Source organism: Salvelinus fontinalis, chromosome 30 (assembly GCF_029448725.1).
Source record: "Salvelinus fontinalis isolate EN_2023a chromosome 30, ASM2944872v1, whole genome shotgun sequence".
In the NCBI taxonomy this organism is placed as follows: Eukaryota; Metazoa; Chordata; class Actinopteri; order Salmoniformes; family Salmonidae; genus Salvelinus; species Salvelinus fontinalis.
This window is the reverse complement of record NC_074694.1, coordinates 13,458,692-13,480,718: the sequence shown is the minus strand read 5'-3', so window position 1 is coordinate 13,480,718 and position 22,027 is coordinate 13,458,692. Positions and strand designations below refer to the sequence as shown.

Genomic DNA, 22,027 nt, shown 5'->3' with positions numbered 1-22,027 from the left:
TCTCAGACTAACACCCAGTAAATAAGAGGCTTAGTCCGATGTTTTCCCATATGGGTGTTGGTTGTATTCTTATGGGAGTCGCCCTTCAACCCACCACATGACGACATTTAGTTCAGTTGTGTATTAGTAACTTAAAACAGTTGACAGATATGAATAGAAAGGCTGAATGGGAGAGAAAAGTAAGAAGCCTCTTGGGCTATGACGACAAGAAATGGAAAACTGAATTCAATTCTTTGATTTATTTGGAACCCTCCTCCAAATGACATGTCCTTAATTTTTCATTTCACAAAATATTTACAAAAAAGATAGTTTTCCTTTTTTACATTTTTATATTGGTCGACTGTTCTTGTAACAATGGTTCCTTTCAGGCGTTTTTTGACCAATGGTTACGTCAGGCAGTCCAGTTTCTCTTTAGAAAAAGTCCATGAAAAAACCCTCAACCAGTACTTTCGCTCATCCTTTTTAAAACGTTACCGATTATTTTCTCTTTTCTTTTTTTATATTCCAGAGTGCTTTATAAAACTTCCCCGCATGCTTACAGCCGCAAACTTGAAGCAGAGAGCTTGTGTGCTTGTTGAAAGGACGTGACATCACCCTGCAGGAAGTACATCATTAACGCATTGTCACAGTCACACCCCTGGATGCTTGAGCTGATTTGTTTTGTCTGTCCAGTCCAGCCCATATAGTGGCTCGGAGAGCCTCAGTCGTGTCTACCAGGCCAACTGGCTTTAAGACAAACATGAAACCTGCTCATATGGGGTTATTACTCATATGTCATATGGCAATAACTCACGTGTCATGATTCGTATATTAATAACTAGAAAATAAAAGGAGTCAGTCTCTTAGTCTTTCAGACGGAAGAATTTAATCCGAGGGGAAGCCTGACAGCAGGAGGGAAGGGGTTTGGATCCACTTTCCAGTGAGATGGGCATAGAGAACAGGAACAGAGAAGATCTAAAATGGAGGAGGCTTACCCCTACATCCTGAACTAGGGTCAGTCTCTGCCATTTGACCCTATGATGTTTAAGGTTAGGATTGGGGGGGGGGGGGGGGGGGGGGGGGGGCGCGGGGAAACTGATTGTAGACCTGTGTCTACGATTGAGGCAAATTCTACACAGAGCGAAATCCCAACACCCCCAAAGTGCATGGAGGGAGTCCCACACACACACACAGAAGAGAACCTGGAAGCATGAGTGTGTGTGTTCAAGCTGTACAGTACATTCCTGAACTCAGCAAGGAGAGGAGACAAAAGTGCTGCAACAAAACCAGAGCTTTAACAGTAATAAACCATCCTTCTCTTCACACATCCATCAGATACCCCATGTCCAACAGACAGAAAATAATAATTATAACAATATTATAAGGCTAATCGATCTCACTACGACAGGGAGGGAGATGTCGCTAAAACATTTTAGTTGAGCCGAACTGCTTCAGCGTCAACAGTTGCTGCACAAACACATATAATCATCATACAGTAATAACACTGTCTGTCTGACGAAGAAAACATACAAAACTAATACATCAACCCTGACCCCGAGTGTGGTGCGTGCGGAAATGCGTTTGAGCAGAGGATTGTCCGTATAACCTGTAGAAGTGTACTTCTGTGTGTGTAGCGGTATACATGTTCCGAATGTGTGTATGTCTGTAAGTGCATCTAATTGTGTGTGTGTGTGTGTGTGTGTTAAATAGTAGCGCAGTGCTAACCGGAGACCTATTTGCTTGTAGAAATGTGTGTGTTAACTGGTGACATAGTGCTTGGTGGAGGGCTGCCCATACAGCCCATAGAAGTCTGTGTGTCGGTGCGTCTGCTGTGCATCTATCCAGTCTCTGACAGCAAGCCCTTGCATGGCTGGAGCTCCAGAGGCTAGGCCGGGGGGATGGGGATAGTCCTGGGCGCTTACCCAGGGAAAGGAGCCTGAACGTGGGTAGGGCGGGTGGCCGCGGTGCCCCGACACGGAGGGTACCCCGGAGCAGTAGCAGTTATCCATGGTACACACCAGGATCTTACGCCCACCATACTGGGGGAGCACAGACTGCTGGGAAGAATGGGAGGAGCTACTGCCGGCAGGGGGGAAGTGGGAGGGACCGAACACAGACCCTGAATGGTGATTGGTCAGAGAGCCGCTTCCACTTCCTGTTCCGCCACCTTCGCTCATGTGGGAGGGGCCACAGGGGCCCAGAGGCTGCTGATTCGAGGATTGGCCCTCTCCGGGGGCAGAGTTTGGGCCCTGGAAGGACTGCTTAGAGGAGGAAGATGAAGAGTCCTTGAACCCGGAAGCAGTGTTTTTCCCGGCGCTCCCGTTGCCTTCTGGGAACGCCGAGGAGTGTTTGCGTTTCTCCGCCCCCGAGCCGAGGCCGCTGGGAGACGCAGGGACGGACTGGAGGAATGAGGAGGGAGGGTTTAGGGGGGCTGGAGGGGGGTGAGAGAGGTAGAGGAGGAAAGAGAAGAGGGGATCAGAATTACCTTGATCCACTAAGACAAACCAGATAAGGCTGTGATGGTTCTGTAAAGATAACACTCTCTACCTTCCATTGTTTTCCGTAGGCTCTTCTCTCTCTTGGAGAGTTCTGACAGGAACAGCTTAGAGTTGAGACTTCCCACCTTGTAGGGAGGGAGTGCACTGCCCACGCACGCTTGAGACCTGCAACACACACAAATATGTATGTAACAAGCCTCGTATCTTAGCGCTCCATTAAAAGTATAGTTGCGGGACCGGAGTCTAGATGAGTGGTTAACACTCTGGCCTCCGGAACCATGCGATTCCCCCTGTAGCGAGGATCCCAGTTCAATCCCTGAATGAGCCCTACGCATTTCTGCTGCTACGGCTCATATCCTGTAATAAAAACATACAAGGAGTCTGGAACTTCACCCGCCTCCCACAAACATACTGTACCTATAGTTGCAATGCGTGTAACAAGCATGACCATTATAACATGATTACAGTGGTAATGTGCATAATAAGCCTTGTGTAATCTCCTTTTTGTATCTGTAATAACATGTTTGTAATGGTCCTGTCTCTCACCGCTCCATGAGGATCTTGACAGGCTTGGTGTTCTTCATGAAGCCCAGCTCCTCAGATTTGCCAAAGGCCGTGTGGACTGAGCTGAGCAGCTTCTGGGCCTCGTGTCTCTGTTCTCCCAAAGCTAGAACCTGGCCTGCGTTCTCCTGGCAGAACCTAGAACGGGCCCGCTCTAGAACCTCCAGCGTACGGGACAAGTCTTCTTCCAAGAAGTGCTGCATCCGCAGATACTGCACACGCACCTCCTCTTTCAGCTCACACACTCGGTCCTGTAGGAGCGAACACATACTGTTATACACACATCATTATCTTAGTTTAATAGGATCTCTATGGTTATATACTGAACTAAAATATAAAATGCAACATGTCAAGTGTTGGTCCCATGTTTCAAGAGCTTAAATAAAAGATCGCAGAAATTTTCCATACGCACTAAAAGCTTCTTTTTCAAAAATGTGCACAAATTTGTTTACATCCCTGTTAGTGAACATTTCTCCCTTGCCAAGATAATCCATCCATTTGACAGGTGTGGCATACCAAGAAGCTGATTAAACGGCATGATCATTACACAAGTGCACCTTGTGCTGGGAACAATAAAAGGCCAAACATTTCTCAAGTTGAGGGAGTGTGCAATTGGCATGCTGACTGCAGGAATGTCCATCAGAGCTGTTGCCAGATAATTGAATGTTCATTTATCTACCATTTATCTACCTCAATCATTTTATAGAGTTTGGCAGTACGTCCAAACGGCCTCACAACCGCAGACCACGTGAAACTACGCCAGCCCAGGACCTCCGCAGGTGAAGAAGCTGCCAGTCGAGGACTTGAGGCATCTTGTTTCTCAAACTAGACACTAAATGTACTTGTCCTCTTGCTCAGTTGTGCACCGGGGCCTCCTACTCTTTTTATACTGGATAGAGCCAGTTTGCGCTGTTTTCTGTGAAGGGAGTAGTACACAGCGTTGTACGAGATCTTCAGTTTCTTGGCAATTTCTCGCATGGAATAGCCATTATTTCTCAGAATAAGAATAGACTGACAAGTTTCAGAAGAAAGTTCTTTGATTCTAGCCATTTTGAGCCTGTAATTGATCCCGCAAATGCTGATGCTCCAGATACTCAACTAGTCTAAAGAAGGCCCGTTTTATTGCTTCTTTAAATCAGACCAACCGTTTTCAGCTGTGCTAACATAATTGCAAAAGGGTTGTCTAATTAGCCTTTTAAAATGATAAACGTGGATTAGCTAACAACGTGCCATTTGAAAACAGGAGTGATGGTTGCTGATAATGGGCCTCTGTATGCCTATGTTGATATTCCATTTAAAATCTGCAGTTTCCAGCTACAATAGTCATTTACAACATTAACAATGTCTACACTGTATTTCTGATCAATTTGATGTTATTGTAAATGGACAAAAAAAATAAAATATTATTTTCATTCAAAAACAAGGACATTTCTAAGTGACCCCAAACTTTTGAACGGTAGTGTACATACATACATACAGTACCAGTCAAAAGTTTTAGAACACCTACTCATTCAAGAGTTTTATTTTTTACTATTTTCTACATTGTAGAATAATAGTGAAGACATCAAAACTAGGAAATAACACATGGAATCATGTAGTAACCAAAAAAGTGTTAAACAAATCAAAATATATTTTATATTTGAAATTCTTCAAAGTAACCACCCTTTGCCTCGATGTCAGCTTTGCACACTCCTGGCATTCTCTCAACCAGCTTCATGAGGAATGCTTTTCCAACACTCAAATATACGCTGAGCACTTGTTGGCTACTTTTTCTTCACTCTGCGGTCCAACTCATCCCAAACCATCTCAATTGGGTTTAGGTCGGGTGATTGTGGAGGCCAGGTCATCTGATGCAGCACTCCATCACTCTCCTTCTTGGTCAAATAGCCCTTACACAACCTGGAGGTGTGTTGGGTCATTGTCCTGTTGAAAAACAAATAGCCCCACTAAGCGCAAACCAGATGGGATGGCGTATCGCTGCAGAATGCTGTGGTAGCCATGCTGGTTAAATGTGCCTTGAATTCTAAATAAACCACAGCGTCACCAGCAAAGCACCCCCACATCATCAAACCTCCTCCATGCTTCACGGTGGGAACCACACATGCGGAGATCATCCGTTCACCTACTCTGCGTCTCACAAAGACACGGTGGTTGGAACCAAAAATCTCAAATTTGGAGTCAGACCAAAGGACAGATTTCCACCAGTCTAATGTCCATTGCTCGTGTTTCTTGGCCCAAGCAAGTCTCTTCTTATTGGTGGCCGTTAAGTGGTTTCCTTGCAGCAATTCGACCATGAAGGCCCGATACACACAGTCTCCTCTGAACAGTTGATGTTGAGATGTGTCTGTTACTTGATCTCTGTGAAACATTTATTTGGGCTGCAATTTCTGAGGCTGGTAACTCTAATGAACGTATCCTCTGCAGCAGAGGTAACTCTGGATCTTCCTTTCCTGTGGCGGTCCTCATGAGAGCCAGTTTCATCATAGCGCTTGAAGGTTTTTGCGACTGCACTTGAAGAAACTTTCAAAGTTCTTGCAATTTTCCAGATTGACTGACATTCATGTCTTAAAGAAATGATGGACTGTCGTTTCTCTTTGCTTATTTGAGCTGTTCTTGTTATAATATGTACTTGGTCTTTTACCAAATAGGGCTATCTTCTGTATACCACCCCTACCTTGTCACAACTGATTGGCTCAAATGCATTAAGGAAAGAAATTCCATAAATTAACTTTTAACAAGGCACACCTGTTAATTGAAATGCATTCCAGGTGACTATCTCATGGAGCTGGTTGAGATCATGCCAAGCTGTTATCAAGGCAAAGGGTGACTACTTTAAAGAATCTCAAATATATCTTGATTTGTTGAATACTTTTTTGGTTACTACAAGATTCCATGTGTTATTTCATAGTTTTGATGTCTTCACTATTATTCCACAATGTAGAAAATAGGAAAAATAAAGAAAAACCCTGGCATGAGTAGGTGTGTCCAAAACTTTTGACTGGTACTCTGTGTGTATGTGTATGGATAGATGACAGATATATCATAGATATACACACATACATACACACAGAGAGAGAGTTTGAGAAATCAGACGTACCTCCACCACACACTTATCAGAGTCCAGTTTACAGAGCTGCTCATCGATGTCCTGAACTCTCTCCTCCACCCTCTCCTGCTGCCGCAATAGATTTTGCTGTGGGAAGGGGAGACGGGGGAGAGAGAGAACGACGAGACAGAGAGAGCGAAAGTGGGAGAGAACGAGAAATGGTAAGTTCATAGTTTGGTTCCATAACTCTGAACAAATCAATATGATGAGTGAAGACAAACAAAACCAGCCCACTACCAAGCCTCCAGCAGGCTGAGACAGCTAATTTAGGCTCTATCTAACAAACACGCCATCTAAGGGGAAGAAGAGAGGGGGCTGTCATGGCAACCAATAGATATCTTCTGGTTGCATGTGTGTGAGGTATGAAGGGATGAACTGGGGGGGATAGCCACATAACTGACTATTTTTTAAATATAATTTAAGAACAAATTCTTATTTACAATGACAGCCTACCCCGGCCAAACCCAGATGACACTGGGCCAATTGTGCACCGCCCTATGGGACTCCCAATCACAGCCGGATGTGATGCAGCCTGGATTTGAACCAGGTACTGCAGTGACGCCTCTTGCACTGAGATGCAGTGTTTTAGACCACTGCGCCACTCGGGAGCCCTTTGTTTAAACTTGGACACCTGTTTGCTGCGCAGCCTGCACGACTCGGGAGAGAGGGTGCGCACTGCAGCAGGGCGGGGGATGGGCAGGGGCTGGGAGTGTGTTGACATGGGAGGGAGAGAAAAAGTAGCCACTGACTCACGCTAGTTAAACAAACTTATAAATGCCATAGGTTATCTATCATCCCATTTGCCAGCAGTATACCACCCTGCATCCCACTGCTGGCTTGCCTCTGAAGATAAGTAGGGTTGGTCCCTGGATGGGAGACCAGATGCTGCTAGAAGTGGTGTTGGAGGGCAAGTAGGAGGCACATTTCTCTGGTCTAAAAAAAAAAAAATCTGTCAATGCCCCAAGGCAGTGATTGGGGACATTGCCCTGTGTAAGGTGCTGTCTTCCGGATGGAACGTTAAAATTGGTGTCCTGACTCTGTGGATCCCATGGCACTTATTGTAAGAGTAGGGGTGTTGACCCCGGTGTCCTGGTTAAATTCCAAATCTGGCCCTCATACCATCATGGCCATGTAATCATCCCCAGTTTCCAAATGTCTCATTCACCCTCCCCCCTCCACTTCCCTGTAAGTATTCTCCAGTTTGTTGTTGTAAAAGAGAACGTGTTCAGTCAACTTACCTGGTCAAATAAGGGTTAAAAAAATATGGCAGTGGCTGTCTTTACTGTATCAAATTGATGTAAAGAAGCTAAGATTGCCAGACGTTAGCTAGCTAGGCTAGTTGAGGATATTTTGCTGCGATCCCTGTCCTTGTATACAACTCCATTCGGATTAAACAGACTACCTGTCGGTTACTCGTTGTAGCCTTATCCTCATTTAGCCAATTAAATTCCGTCATTTTAATTATATTTTGCACTGATTACGAGATCTCCCACGTCACGTTGCTCCACATTGAGCCTCCGACTGGTGCCAACAACAAGATGCACGCATGAACCTATGTAGGCTACAGTCTTTATATGGGGCACACGTCAATAAATCTACATACAAAAATGTGTTGGTTTATTGAATTAAGAACTTCAAATGTCATGGTATATCCGTGTGTGGCAATGTCACATAGATCATTTCAATTGAGACAAAGCCTTTTCATTGTTAAAATAGACCAATTATTTTTTTTAAAAATTATTCACAAGTATTCGAATATTAACGTCAGTTTGGATATTTGAATAGCCGAGCACATCCCTAGGGTGGAGAGCAACTGGGGGGCAGAGAGAGATGTTCCTACTCTTCCTTTCTCCCGCTGCTCCTCAATACTCTTTCTGAGCCCCACAAACACACATTAGGCCCACTCATGATACCGTTGTCACAACACTGGTTATTCTGGGCTGGCGTTAGCATGGCTACAACACACACGCTCAGATTGGCCAAACCAGAGTACCAGGCCAGCCGGAACAACTGACGCCAAACTAAGGCCAAAAACACAAGATAAGGAATTCCCAGACTTCCCAATCCCACATTGAGTTCTAGCCTTTACTCCCTAGGAACATCTCTGGATCTGAAATGTATGATTTTGATTTGCGATTCAGCAGAGGAAACAAGACAGAAATTGGAACATTCCACTCCCTGGGGGAAAGGTTATAAGTAGCGCAATTCACTGCTCCTTTAGCATCTTCACAGACACAGTAGAGGTCTGTGACCTGAATGCTAGGAGTTCTTCACAGGTCCAACAGACCCGAAATTCAAAAAGATCCGACCCGGGACTTGAGCAGGTCCGGGGTCCTAAATTCTGACTTGGGTCTGGTCCGATATAATTGCCATGGGTTTCTGGACACATCCTCTGTTAAGATAATGTGTGTGAGGTGATGAGAACTGTGCAAGCTTGTTATCTGTGTCAGTCAATTGCAACTCAAAACGTATAGTTTATGTCCAGCTGAAAGTGGTTGATTTAAATGTATGCTCACTCAGCTGAGCTTCACAAGTAATACCAAACGGATCTATTACCGGTGTGATTATATAGCCTACCTCAAATTTTGAAACATAGATAAAAAATAAATAAAAAAAGGCCCGAACAACAATGCATTGTCAGGGTAATTCCAGCAAAGCCAATATGCAGTGATAATTTATTGGGCCTCTAACAAACCTCACTGATAAGGTACTGTTTTTAATTGGTTAATGTTGTATAGACTTACGTTTAAGTCATGTTAAAAGAAAATATGAGCGGTAGTTCTCAGCTTGCATTTAGACCCAAAAGGTTGGTTACCACTGTTCTAGAGTTTTCCCTGTTAACACTATCAACATTTCCCTTTACTGTGGTAATTGTGATCGAATCAATGCAATATTAGCCACTTTCAATGCAACATACCGAAACAAACTAAATCAAGAGATTTTGTTGTAGGCAGAACTAGGGTTGCACATTTTGGGGAATATTCAGGAGGTGGAAACTTTCCGTGGGAATTAACAGGAATATATGCAAATTAATATTAATACCATTTAAATATGTATGTTTTTTTGAATTGGATATATTTACCATATCATATGAGGACATGACAAGGTAAAAGGTTTGTTTCTAAGTAGACATTTGCAAATGATTAAATCCTTCCAAACTAAAAAAAAGAAAGTTACGAATTGAACTTTAACTAAATGAGTTGACTCTTCACATGGGATGATTTCACTGAACAACAAAAGGGAATTTTGAATGATCCCAAAGATCCATCACATCTCCCAAAAACATTCTCCACAAACATCTGTAAAATGACAAAAGCTTTAGTTTCTAGACTGTCTTCCTCTCAGGCTTCCATGTCTTCTACCTGGACCTCCTCAATGTCCACCTCTTGAACATCAGACTCTGAAGCCTCATCTTCACGGTCACTTTCCAACCTTGTTGAAGATGGCTGTTTGTCAGGCTCAAAAAGCCTCAAATTTGCCCGGATGGCCACCAATTTTTTAACCCTTGTATTGGTTAGCCTGTTGCGTGCTTTGGTGTGTGTGTTCCCAAACAAGGACCGGTTGCGCTCTGAGGCGGCCGATTGTTGGTGGGATTTGGAGGATGATGGAGGCAACAGGGGAGAGAGCCTCAGATGCACGAAGTCCCTACCACCAGGTGGCTGATGAGATATGTTGGCACGACTGCCATATTGCATCTCCATCCCAAAGCCCTTGCTTGGAAGTGTACTTCGCCAGACTGCCAAGAACCTTGCCCTCATACAGACAGGATGCTCTTGCCAGCATACTTGGGGTCCAACATGTATGCTGTGGCGTGTATGGGCTTTAGGCAGAAGTCTTCACGCTTTTTGATATATTTCAGAATTGCAGTTTCCTCTGCTTGGAGCAACAGTGAAGTGGGTAGGGCAGTACGGATTTCTTCTTTTATTTAACATCAGACAGGATGGCATTGTCTCCCTCAATCCATGCAATGGCTACTGCTATAGGTTTCAGGAGTTTCAGGCTGATTACCACTCTCTCCCAAAATACATCATCCAGGAGGATCCCCTTGGTTGGGCTGTCCATATTGGCAAACTGTGATATGGCCATTTCTTGGAGACTCCTTCCTCTCCAGGAGACTGTCAAACATGATGACAACACCACCCCAACGGGTGTTGCTGGGCAGCTTCAATGTGGTGCTCTTATTCTTCTCACTTTGCTTGGTGAGGTAGATTGCTGCTATAACTTGATGACCCTTCACCTACCTAACCATTTCCTTGGCTCTCTTGTAGAGTGTATCCATTGTTTTCAGTGCCATGACGTCCTTGAGGAGCAGATTCAATGCATGAGCAGCACAGCCAATGGGTGTGATGTGAGGGTAGGACTCCTCCACTTTCGACCAAGCAGCCATCATGTTCGCAGCATTGTCTGTCACCAGTGCAAATCTGGGCCTTATTTTTAACCAAATGTTGCAATTTGACTTGCGATTTAGAGCAAAACACTTGTGTTAACTGTTGGAATCATGGAAATAGAAAGTATACTCTAATTATATAGTTAGAATTAGAGGTCGACCGATTATGATTTTTCAACGGCGATACCGATACCGATTATTGGAGGACCAAAAAAAGCAGATACCGACTAATCGGACGATTTTTAAAATGTATTTGTAATAATGACAGTTACAACAATACTGAATGAACTCTTATTTTAACTTAATATAATACATCAATAAAATCAATTTAGCCTCAAATAAATAATGAAACATGTTCAATTTGGTTTAAATAATGCAAAAACAAAGTGTTGGAGAAGAAAGTAAAAGTGCAATATGTGCCATGTAAGAAAGCTAATGTTAAATAACCAGGAACACGTTGACAACAGCCACCCTCGAAGCAGCGTTACCAATGCAGAGCAAGGGGAACAACTACTCCAAGTCTCAGAGCGAGTGACGTTTGAAACGCTATTAGCGCACACCCTGCTAACTAGCTAGCCATTTTACATCGGTTACAACAGCCTAATCTCGGGAGTTGATAGGCTTGAAGTCAAAAACAGCTCAATGCTTGAAGCACAGCGACGAGCTGCTGGCAAAACCTGTTTGAATGAATGCTTATGAGCCTGCTGGTGCCTACCATCGCTCAGTCAGACTGCTCTATCAAATCATAGACTTAATTATAAAATAATAACACACAGAAATACGAGCCTTAGGTCATTAATATGGTCGAATCCGGAAACTATCATCTCGAAAACAAAACGTTTATTCTTTCAGTGAAATACGGAACAGTTCTGTATTTTATCTAACGGGTAGCATCCATAAGTCTAAATATTCCTGTTACATTTCACAACCTTCAATGTTATGTCATAATTACGTAAAATTCTGACAAATTAGTTCTCAACGAGTCAGGCGGCCCAAACTGTTGCATATACCCTGACTCTGCGTGCAATGAACGCAAGAGAAGTGACAATTTCACCTGGTTAATATTGCCTGCTAACCTGGATTTCTTTTAGCTAAATATGCAGGTTTAAAAATATATACTTCTGTGTATTGATTTTAAGAAAGGCATTGATGTTTATGTTAGGTACAGTCGTGCAACGATTGTGCTTTTTTCGCAAATACGCTTTTGTTAAATCATCCCCCGTTTGGCGAAGTTGGCTGTCTTTGTTAGGAAGAAATAGTCTTCACACAGTTTGCAATGAGCTAGGCGGCCCAAACTGCTGCATATACGCTGACTCTGTTGCAAGAGAAGTGACACCATTTTTCCAAGTTAAAAGAAATTCATGTTAGCAGGCAATATTAACTAAATATGAAGGCTTAAAAATATACACTTGTGTATTGATTTTAAGAAAGGCATTGATGTTTATGGTTAGGTACACGGAGCAACGGCAGTCCTTTTTCGTGATTGCCACCGCATCGATTATATGCAACGCAGGACACGCAAGATAAACTAGTAATATCATCAACCATGTGTAGTTAACTAGTGATTATGATTGAGGTTTTTATAAGATAAGTTTAATGCTAGCTAGCAACTTACCTTGGCTTCTTACTGCATTCGCGTAACAGGCAGGCTTCTCGTGGAGTGCAATGTAAGGCAGGTGGTTAGAGCGTTGGACTAGTTAACCGTAAGGTTGCAAGATTGATACCCGAGCTGACAAGGTAAAAATCTGTCGTTCTGCCCCTGAACAAGGCAATTAACCCACCGTTCCTAGGCCGTCATTGAAAATAAGAATGTGTTCTTAACTGACTTGCCTAGTTAAATAAAGGTGTAAAAAAATAATATATATATATACATTTCCGATTGTTATGAAAACTTGAAATCGGCCCTAATTAATCGGCCATTCCGATTAAATCGGTCGACCTCTAGTTAGAATATAATAGTGGGCACTTTGAATACAGTGTTGTTTGACATGACAACGATGAAAATGCCAGCGAGGAGCTATTGTGATAGGGTATGAACTAAAGTGTTGATAGGTGTTTCCTAGGGGACCCTATAAGCTTTGGCTACATTGTATGTTCTCTTAGCTACTTCATGTTCCTAACATTCTTACTTTGCGTTTACCTCTAATTTAGAAGATACTGTTGCGCAAACATGATTTAAGTCAACACCATCACTGGTATTATCAGGCTTTGTAGCTAATTACACTTGCTCTTACTCAATACATTTATTAGCTAGCTAGCGATTGGCTGCTAACAATCAGCGGCTAACAAGATTTAGGAACAACTTACTAAGAAAAGACAAACTAGCTGTTTGCAGATGTAAGAAACACAAGCTAATAGTACAAATATAGAATGCTAGTAGGTTTATATTAAGAAGCAAAGTGGCAACTGCATCGTTGTCATCAACATTGTTCACCCACAACTGCATGGCCAGGCACGACTCCAACACAATCATTAAGTTTGCAGACGACACAACAGTAGGCCTGATCACCGACAACGATGAGACAGCCTATAGGGAGGTCAGAGACCTGGCCGGGTGGTGCCAGAATAACAACCTATCCCTCAACGTAACCAAGACTAAGATGATTATGGACTACAGGAAAAGGAGCACCGAGCACGTCTCCATTCTCATCAATGGGGCTGTAGTGGATTAGGTTGAGAGCTTCAAGTTCCTTGGTGTCCACATCAACAACAAACTATCATGGTCCAAACACATCAAGACAGTCGCAAAGAGGGTACGGAAAAAGCCTATTCCCCCTCAGGAAACGGAAAAGATTTGGCATGGGTCCTGAGATCCTCAAAAGGTTCTACAGCTGCAACATCGAGAACATCCTGACCGGTTGCATCACTGCTTGGTACGGCAATTGCTCGGCCTCCGACCGCAAGGCACTACAGAGGGTAGTGCGTACGGCCCAGTACATCACTGGGGCCAAGCTGCCTGCCATCCAAGACCTCTATACCAGGTGTTGTCAGAGGAAGGACCTAAGAATTGTCAAAGACCCCAGCCACCCCAGTCATAGACTGTTCTCTCTACTACAACATGGCAAGTGGTACCGGAGTGCCAAGTCTAGGACAAAAAGGCTTCTCAACAGTTTTTACCCCCAAGCCATAAGAAACCTGAACAGGTAACCAAATGGTTACCCGGACTATTTGCATTAACTATTTGCAAAAACTAACTAGCAGAAATTGTTAACAAGTTAGAAATGATTTAAACACACATTGAAGTAGACTACTATTTACTTGTTAACAAAAAATCATGCATGTCATATAAAATATATTTTCCCCACCCAGTACTGTAATCAAAATTTACCAGAAAGCATGTAGTCCTTGGCTCAGACAGTGTAGTAGTGTGTGCTCAATGGTATCTCAGCATGCAAGATGTTGAGAATCATGTACATGTGATGGAAGAGTGCACTGTGCATGCAGAGGGTTTGGGGTAGTTTAACCAAAATATGCCATAAGACCTAGAATTGCGTTGTGTATCGCACAGAAAAAGGTTCCCTGTTATAAGCCAACTTTTTAAAATGAATTTAAGCAAAATTCCCCAAATCCCCGGGCTTAACTTCCCACTGAAAATTTCCGGAAATTTACCATTAAGTTTCAGACCCTTTGCAACCCTAGGCAGAATGCATTGGATTAGGATTCTATTGCATTGACACGCACTACTCAGCCCGTACTCTACAAAGACTTGCGTGGCATAAACAAGCAGAGCTGCAGGAGGCCTATATGTAAATAGACCATTGTCATATATGGCTCTGTGCCATGTACTTTGAACTGGACTGTGCTTACAGCATGAGCTTGTTTTGAGATCAAAGCGAGAGCTGCATGTAGCCACGTGTCCACATTTTGTTCATATCCTTTGCTAGTTAGTGAGGTATTAGCCCAGTTATAGATCATTTGTAGTCAGCAATAGGGAAGGGGAAATGTGAATACCTAGTCAGTTGTACAACTGAAAGCATTCAACTTAAATGTGTCTTCCGCATCTTACCCAAGGGGAGTAATTTCTTCCTACAAGAGCTTTTTGAAAAAGCGAGTCAGGTAAAGAGCTTCTTTATTCTGCCTTAAAAGGGGCAGTATCATATTTTGAGACAGGCTTGAATAAGCTAAGTAGCCAATAGACAGAGGGTAACATAATTTGTTTGATTCTCTGTAATAAATAGTACAGGAATAATAATGCATTTATTCTGAATTATTATTGTATGAAACAATTAAAGTCACCTCCTTGTCTGAAGGACAAGTGGTTAAACAGGTTAATGTAAAGCCCTGCACGTTTTTTCCCAAAAGTCTCATGGAATGTAGGCCTACATTGAACACCACACATTGGATGCTACTGTATGCTGAATGACAGAACAGCTATTTCCATGTTAAAATGTTATGGGATGTATTTTCTCCATTGTTTTTGATGGTAGGCCACTCTGGTAGACCTACATTATGATCAAATTGCCACTGTTAAAATTAACTTAATGGGTACAGCCTCAGTGTTCACAGTAAACGCGCACTGGAAGTGGCACATCACTTTAACGTTCAAATTTGTGCTCAGCAGACCTGAAATATGCTCCGTGCTTGTGCACTGCTTATAACCAACATTGAAGGAGTGTTTGCAGAGGGGCATGGTTTATATAGCTACTCTACTGGTGCCTAAATTAGACGGTAGCGTGTCAAATATAATAAAAAGTTTACCCAATTAATCAATGGAAAGGATATACGTTTCCCCTTTCATCTGTGTCTGGTGTTAGGTAGTTACTGGCTAGCTAGGTCTTCATCTGTGTCTGGTGTTAGGTAGTTACTGGCTAGCTAGGTCTTCATCTGTGTCTGGTGTTAGGTAGTTACTGGCTAGCTAGGTCTTCATCTGTGTCTGGTGTTAGGTAGTTACTGGCTAGCTAGGTCTTCATCTGTGTCTGGTGTTAGGTAGTTACTGGCTAGCTAGGTCTTCATCTGTGTCTGGTGTTAGGTAGTTACTGGCTAGCTAGGTCTTCATCTGTGTCTGGTGTTAGGTAGTTACTGGCTAGCTAGGTCTTCATCTGTGTCTGGTGTTAGGTAGTTACTGGCTAGCTAGGTCTTCATCTGTGTCTGGTGTTAGGTAGTTACTGGCTAGCTAGGTCTTCATCTGTGTCTGGTGTTAGGTAGTTACTGGCTAGCTAGGTCTTCATCTGTGTCTGGTGTTAGGTAGTTACTGGCTAGCTAGGTCTTCATCTGTGTCTGGTGTTAGGTAGTTACTGGCTAGCTAGGTCTTCAGCGAGCATGGAGCAAAAGGATCGTTCAAAACTGACGCAGTTGTCAAGTCAAAACATCCGTCAGTGCTGCTGTGAACCGCATCACAACAGACATGACAAACGGGAGATGTATATAACAACATATAGATATAATTGATGCAATTTCAATGTTCTTTGAGTTGCTTTGTTGATCACCAAATTTGCTTGAGATGATTTGACTGCAACACTGCGTCCAAATTGCTTGACATAAGCGTTTCAAAGAGCTGTTAGTCAAGGCTCATGGATATAAGCTCCCTGACCACAAGACTGTCTTCTCAAACTTCCTGGAAGTTAGCCATGTGAGGAAAAAGTAATTTTCAGAATGACTGTGCATAAAAATACGCAACATGTGTTTTGTTTAATTCTGTTAAGTAATTTTCTTTGACCAGATTATGTTCCAACTGTAATGTTGTGTTTGCCGCAATATAATAGAATTACCGATAGCTACTCGCACTCAAACCATGAAAAGGAAAAACCAACAAGGGCGAGATGCTAAACTTAATGCCACAATATAATAACCTGTTCATACTTTCCCTATAAACAATGTCTTTTGATATTACCCTAATAAAATGTTTGGTATGGCTATTATTAGGTTTAGCTACTGCAGCTCTATAAAGGTATGAAAAATGTTTTAGGCCTACCAGAGTTACTCCTATAATCTAACAATATAATGAATTTTCTGATTGAAAATCTTTCTCTCGGTCTCTTTAGGGCTAGCCTAAGCCTCTTTTTCTTTATATAACTTAGGTAATATTAATATCATACAGTGGACCCCTAAGCCTAAAGGCCGATGAAATGTCCTGATGCATTTTGTGCTCAAATCTCTGACAGCTGAACCGTAAAGGTGGACAATTATTGTTTAGGAAAGTAAAAACCAATAAAACAGGCTATAAAGTTTTGAATATGCTACAGATCTAAAATAAATATATCTGTTGTAGGCAGTTTAAGAACACTTAACTGTGGATAATTTGGCCAATAATCGCTTGTTTATTGATGGCGCTGGCCATGCCCAGTTGGTTTCCTTCGCTCGATCTTTCTACTCCCGGATCTGAACGGGCCTCTTGGTTCGGGACCAGCACGGGTCTGTTTTTCCATGGGCCTTTCTGCGGAATGGGTCTGACTATACACACGTCCAATTGGAACAGGTCTCCGTCTCATTCAACATCTTCTCCACGAGGACTCCCAGTAGGGGAGGCTGCAGGGCATCTCTACCCCCGTCACGACCACCTCCACCAGACACACTTAAGCGTCAGTGCATAAGCCCCGGGTTCCCGAAGTCACTCACCACATACGGAGATGGTAGTCACAGCAACAATCAGAGGATAGGAATTCACACTGTAGGTTGTTAACCAAAACATAAATGTCCTCCTAACCATTCCAATGTGGCTGTTCCCAAAAACACACCCATCCACCTACACACAGAGTACTAACATACTATTGAGTCAGACACCAGAAGTAGTCGCCAATATGAGTCAGGAGAAAAGCCTGTATGACTCTGACTAGCCCCTATCTGATATCCCAAATCTGGGGATAGTTTGTCGTTTTTAAACCAACCACAGCTTTCCTTACTAGAAACCAGGAAATAAAGAGATTCACAAGAAAACTAAAAAGAAGCCATAAACAACCATTCGTCATCCTTTTCTACCAAAGAATGGAGTGAAGAATCTCACTTCACCCCCCCCTCTCCCCATACCACCCCCTTCTCCCGGACTGCGGACCCAGGCGAGGATGCACCTGTGCTGAGGAGATAAGGCTGGCTGAAACCCCTCATTGTTCCACCCCTCCAACACATTGTTTGTCACTCTCAGCAGATGAGAGTGGGGGTTGGAATGGATCAAAATAGAAAAATGCATTCACCCAAGTATAGACTCACATCACACAAACACACCAGGTTTTCCCGTTGGCCGGTAATAGCCGGCTTTTGGCTGATTAAAAAAAAGAAAGACTATAAGTTACCGCCGGCCAATTGTCCGGGACAAGAGAAAAATGCAAAATAATGCATTTTAGCCTGTTCATTGATTGAAATACCAGTCGACGCAGCTTCAACGTGTCACACAACACTTTGAAATGAGCTGCAGGGCAGTATGCATTTTGAAAACAAATATTTAAATTGTCTGAAACCTGAACATTTTACTACATATTATGAGGCATGTCTTACCTTGCTTCAAAAGTAGCCTAGCCAATGCATATGGGTCCGGTAAATTTCTTAAAATGTCCAGAAAATTGAAATGCTGCCGGTCCAATGTGAGCTGCCACATTTTCCTAACGGAAGCCCTGACACACACAAACACAATATTTTCCCCAATTTCAGCAGCTTTGTCCTTAACTAAAAGAAAGGGTGTAAGAGACATAATAGATCTTAATCGTACCCGTATATCGTTGCGTCGTAGCTCAACGTCGGTGACCCCGTGTCCGTGACTGGGATGACATCGCGTGAAGCAGCAGTACTGACACACGGCAGTCTGTTCTGCCTCACAGTGGTAAAGTCTGTACTCGTCGTGCTGCGGACACGTCCAGGCCTTGACCGCCTCAGCCTCCACCAGCAGGTGTCCCAGGGCGGAGCAGGGCTGCTGCAGGTGTGTCTGGACGTGGCTCTGACAACAGGGGGCGCTACATCGTAGGCACACCTTGACGGCCGGGAGCGGTGGCCCACGGCGGCACAGAATACACTGCAGCACCGGCGAGGCCGCCTTCTCTACAGACAGCGCGTTAAACTTGTCCACGATGTTGGACAGCTTGTGGTTCTTCTCCAGAGCGGGCTTCTGACTGTAGGCGTGGTTGCACTCAGGGCAGCGGACCAGTGAGGAGTCTTTAGCCCAGGCCTCTGAGATGCAGCCCCGGCAGAAGTTGTGCTTGCAGGGAAGCTGGATGGGCTCGGAGAAGACGTGCAGGCAGATGGGGCAGATCAGCTCCTCTTCGAAACAGTTCCTCCACGTCTCGGACAGGTCGGAGGTCGCCGTGTTGGAGGCCATGTTGGGAGTGGCGGACATAGACACGCAACAACGACAAGCTTCTCACATGAAAAAATAACAATCCTATGGCTCTATAGCCATATACTGAGCCCCTTGACTATAGCGCAAATGTCTTGAGGACTGTATAATGAAATGCTCTAGTCCAATATGTTAGTCCTTGAGGGATAATTGTCTATTGTGCAAGCGCCAAAAACGGAGCAATGAAAGGTTATTTTTAATCACCAGCACCGTCAACCAGTTTAGTCCAACCGACTGATGACACTGTCAGTGACTCTTGTGAATGTCCTCAGCTCTCTGCTATTGCTTTAAATCCAGGCAGCAGTGCACATCCTGTAGGGCAGAGCAGGTAGGCAGATTCCACAACGACAGGCGCAGTCAGAAAAGGCCTCCGGGCAGCGATGACAACACCTCGGTGATTACAACACACAGTCCGGGCTGACGTTATGCATATTACCGTAAAGGTGTAGCAAGCCCTTCCCGTGTATCTTAAATCACACGAGTTAGGGAAGAAACGTCTGACTTTGTGCGTAATATATGCCTATTTCTGGCACCTCAATTGTTCGTATTTTCAGCTAGCTACACGTATATGCTACGGTATGATAGCAATGAAGGCACAGAGATCTACCAAGCAATACGGTTCAGACATTACACTGAATCGGTCTAAATTAGGGCCGTTTAGATGGTTACATCACCGCCAAGCTTGAATTGATTTCTATACAGCTGATGAAAGACTTCAACGCTCACCCATTACTCTCCCCTTCTGCGTAGGTCTTACTTTAGCTTGACGACTTAGCCTCGACTTCCTCGTCGGTTTATGTTTGTTTGTTCCTCAATCGATTGAAGTCCAGAAATGAACATAAGGAAAATATTACGTTGCCGAATGTATTCCTATACCCACACCCTGAATAAAGCGATTTGTAAATCGATCAAGCTTGCCCAAGGTTAATAAAACGCCGATGTTCCAATGAAGAGAATATTAATTATGTTCTTTTGTCCTCCTCCAAAAATGCAGACTATTTTAGGTGCATTCACAATTAATATGATTATGCTCGTGACAGCTTTTTCTAAGTAGGATCTAACAAAAAAATATTATTCGGATTTGCAAATCAGATACATATGACAAGTGTCCTTCAATAAACATTGTATCACGTTGCGACGCACTTTGATCCTCACGATAGCGACAAAATAACAGCCTATTTGTTTGATGTGTAATGTCGTCAGCTATGAAGCCTCCACGGGCAACGATCGCATATCTGCACACAAGGCCTCGACGTTTCTCACCAAATACTCTTTCCTCTCGGCTATGTTGGCCTTTAAAGACTTGATCAAAAATATCATACAAATACTTCGTTAGATGGCTATGTACTGCATAGTTTATGGTTTAATAGCCGACTCCAGTTCATACGCACAAAACAAAGGGTTTTTAGAATACACTGGAATGTTGGCTGCTGTGGCGAGCATTCAGATCAGAAACACAGACCATCAAAACGTCTCCAGACCCAAAATGTCCTGGCTTCATTCCTTTGGTTTAATCAGAGACGGATCATGACTATTATCAACTCACATTTCGAAAAAAACAACTCTCCGCTTACTTCGTAAGCTTAATTAAATCGTTTCAATTATCTGAGACGTCACATCACTATGTTCTGCCGCTGCACAACGCATAAATAAGGCTACGCAAGAATATTTACGACTACCACAGATTTAACATTTACATCCAATATTCTATCTAATGTATATAAAAAATATATATATAACACCCTTCTAATCTTAACTTAAAGAGGACGTCGCTATTCTGGCCTTATTCAAATGTAGCTGTCATCAGCCATCTTGCACTCCTCATTTAAAAAAGCAAGAAAGAATCCATACAGGGCCTTGGTTATTCACAAAACTCGTTTGGTTTGCTGATCACACCGAAACAAAAAGAATCCGTCGCGTTCAAACACGCCTCGCCAGTTCTTTCAGATCCAGCGGTGTATATGTGGCCATTTTCGAGGCCTTCTGTCGCGTTGTTGTTTATAGCCGAGTCCACGGCAAATTGTCTTGATCATACAAATCCAATCTGTATCTGAATTATAATTTGTGACCCTCGTTTTTAAATCGCTCTCTCCTTCTTTCTAGGGGAGCGTCGGGGAGAAGAGGAATGCTGGCTAGCTAGACTAGTCGTTCAATCGGGCTAAACATCGGCTCCCCCTCCTTCCGGCTGGTCCCGTTCCTCCTCCACCATCACGTGACCTGTCACACAACCGATGTGTGTCACGTTAACGGAAAGAGTTGGGGAGAAGAGAAAAGGGGCGCGGGAGACTGGCTTTTAAAAGGCTGAATATTTGGTGCATTGTTCACGTCCATCAAACCTGATACATTGTGTGTGTGTGACACGCAATCATGCAGTACAGTCAGAAAGCTGTTTAGCAGTTACAATAAATTCATAAAACCAAATGCTTAACGTTACCTTGACTTGGAAAAGTTCCAGTGTTGGATAGCCATAGCAAGCATCCCTCTACTTTTTTGAGCCAGGTGTTTCAGTCTCAATCTCAATATATATCTGCCCTAAACAAATCCCAGACATTCAATTGGAATTAAAATACCTGTATTTTCTAGCTAAGTGAAAGAGAAAGTAGACTTGCTTCTCCTTAATTTATGAAGAAATGTAATTTGTTCAAAACTGTTCAACTTCTTGCTCTTTGAGTCAACTACTCACCACATTTTATGTACTGCAGTGCTAGCTGTAGCTTAGGCTTTCAGTATTAGATCCATTCTCTGATCCTTTGATTGGGTGGACAACATGTCAGTTCATGCTGCAAGAGCTCTGATAGGTTGGAGAATGACCTCTGGAAGTTGTCATAATTACTGTATAAGTCTATGGAAGGGGGTGAGAACCATGAGCCTCCTAGGTTTTGTATTGAAGTCAATATACCTTGAAGAGGATAGAAGCTACCCTAGTGCTCCTGAGACTACTGTAGACCTTCATTGCAAAACAGTGTGTTTTAATCAATTATTTGGAATATACACTATATTTACAAAAGTATATGGACAACCCTTCAAATTAGTGGATTCGGCTATTTCAGCCACACCCGTTGCTGAAAGGTGTATACAATCGAGCACACAGCCATGCAATCTTCATAGACAAACATTAGCAGTAGAGTTGCCTTACAGGTGAGATCAGTGATATTCAATGTGACACCACCGTCATAGGATGCCACCTTTCCAACAAGTCTGTTCCTCACATTTCTTCTCTGCTAGAGCTGCCCCTG

The 22,027-nt window shown here is 43.2% G+C and overlaps 1 protein-coding gene across 1 annotated transcript; it reads right to left on the bottom strand.

Moving 5' to 3' along the window:
- Positions 1 to 224: 224 nt before the first annotated feature.
- Positions 225 to 21,001, bottom strand: LOC129828657 (E3 ubiquitin-protein ligase TRIM8-like). Its single transcript, XM_055889763.1, has 5 exons — positions 18,171 to 21,001; positions 6,136 to 6,231; positions 3,024 to 3,289; positions 2,527 to 2,642; positions 225 to 2,410 (listed from the first exon to the last, which is right to left on the bottom strand). The coding sequence occupies exons 1-5, from the start codon at positions 18,789 to 18,791 to the stop codon at positions 1,737 to 1,739; spliced, it is 1,773 nt and encodes a 590-aa protein (XP_055745738.1). The 5' UTR covers positions 18,792 to 21,001; the 3' UTR covers positions 225 to 1,736.
- Between the last annotated feature and the right edge of the window lie 1,026 nt (positions 21,002 to 22,027).

Coding starts and splice junctions, on each gene's coding strand:
- LOC129828657 (XM_055889763.1), bottom strand. CDS start 18,791: ATGTCCGCCACTCCCAACATGGCCTCCAACACGGCGACCTCCGACCTG. Junction 6,232..18,170: donor TACGACGCAACGATATACGG/GTACGATTAAGA, acceptor CCCTTCCCACAG/CAAAATCTATTGCGGCAGCA. Junction 3,290..6,135: donor CTGATAAGTGTGTGGTGGAG/GTACGTCTGATT, acceptor TCGCTCCTACAG/GACCGAGTGTGTGAGCTGAA.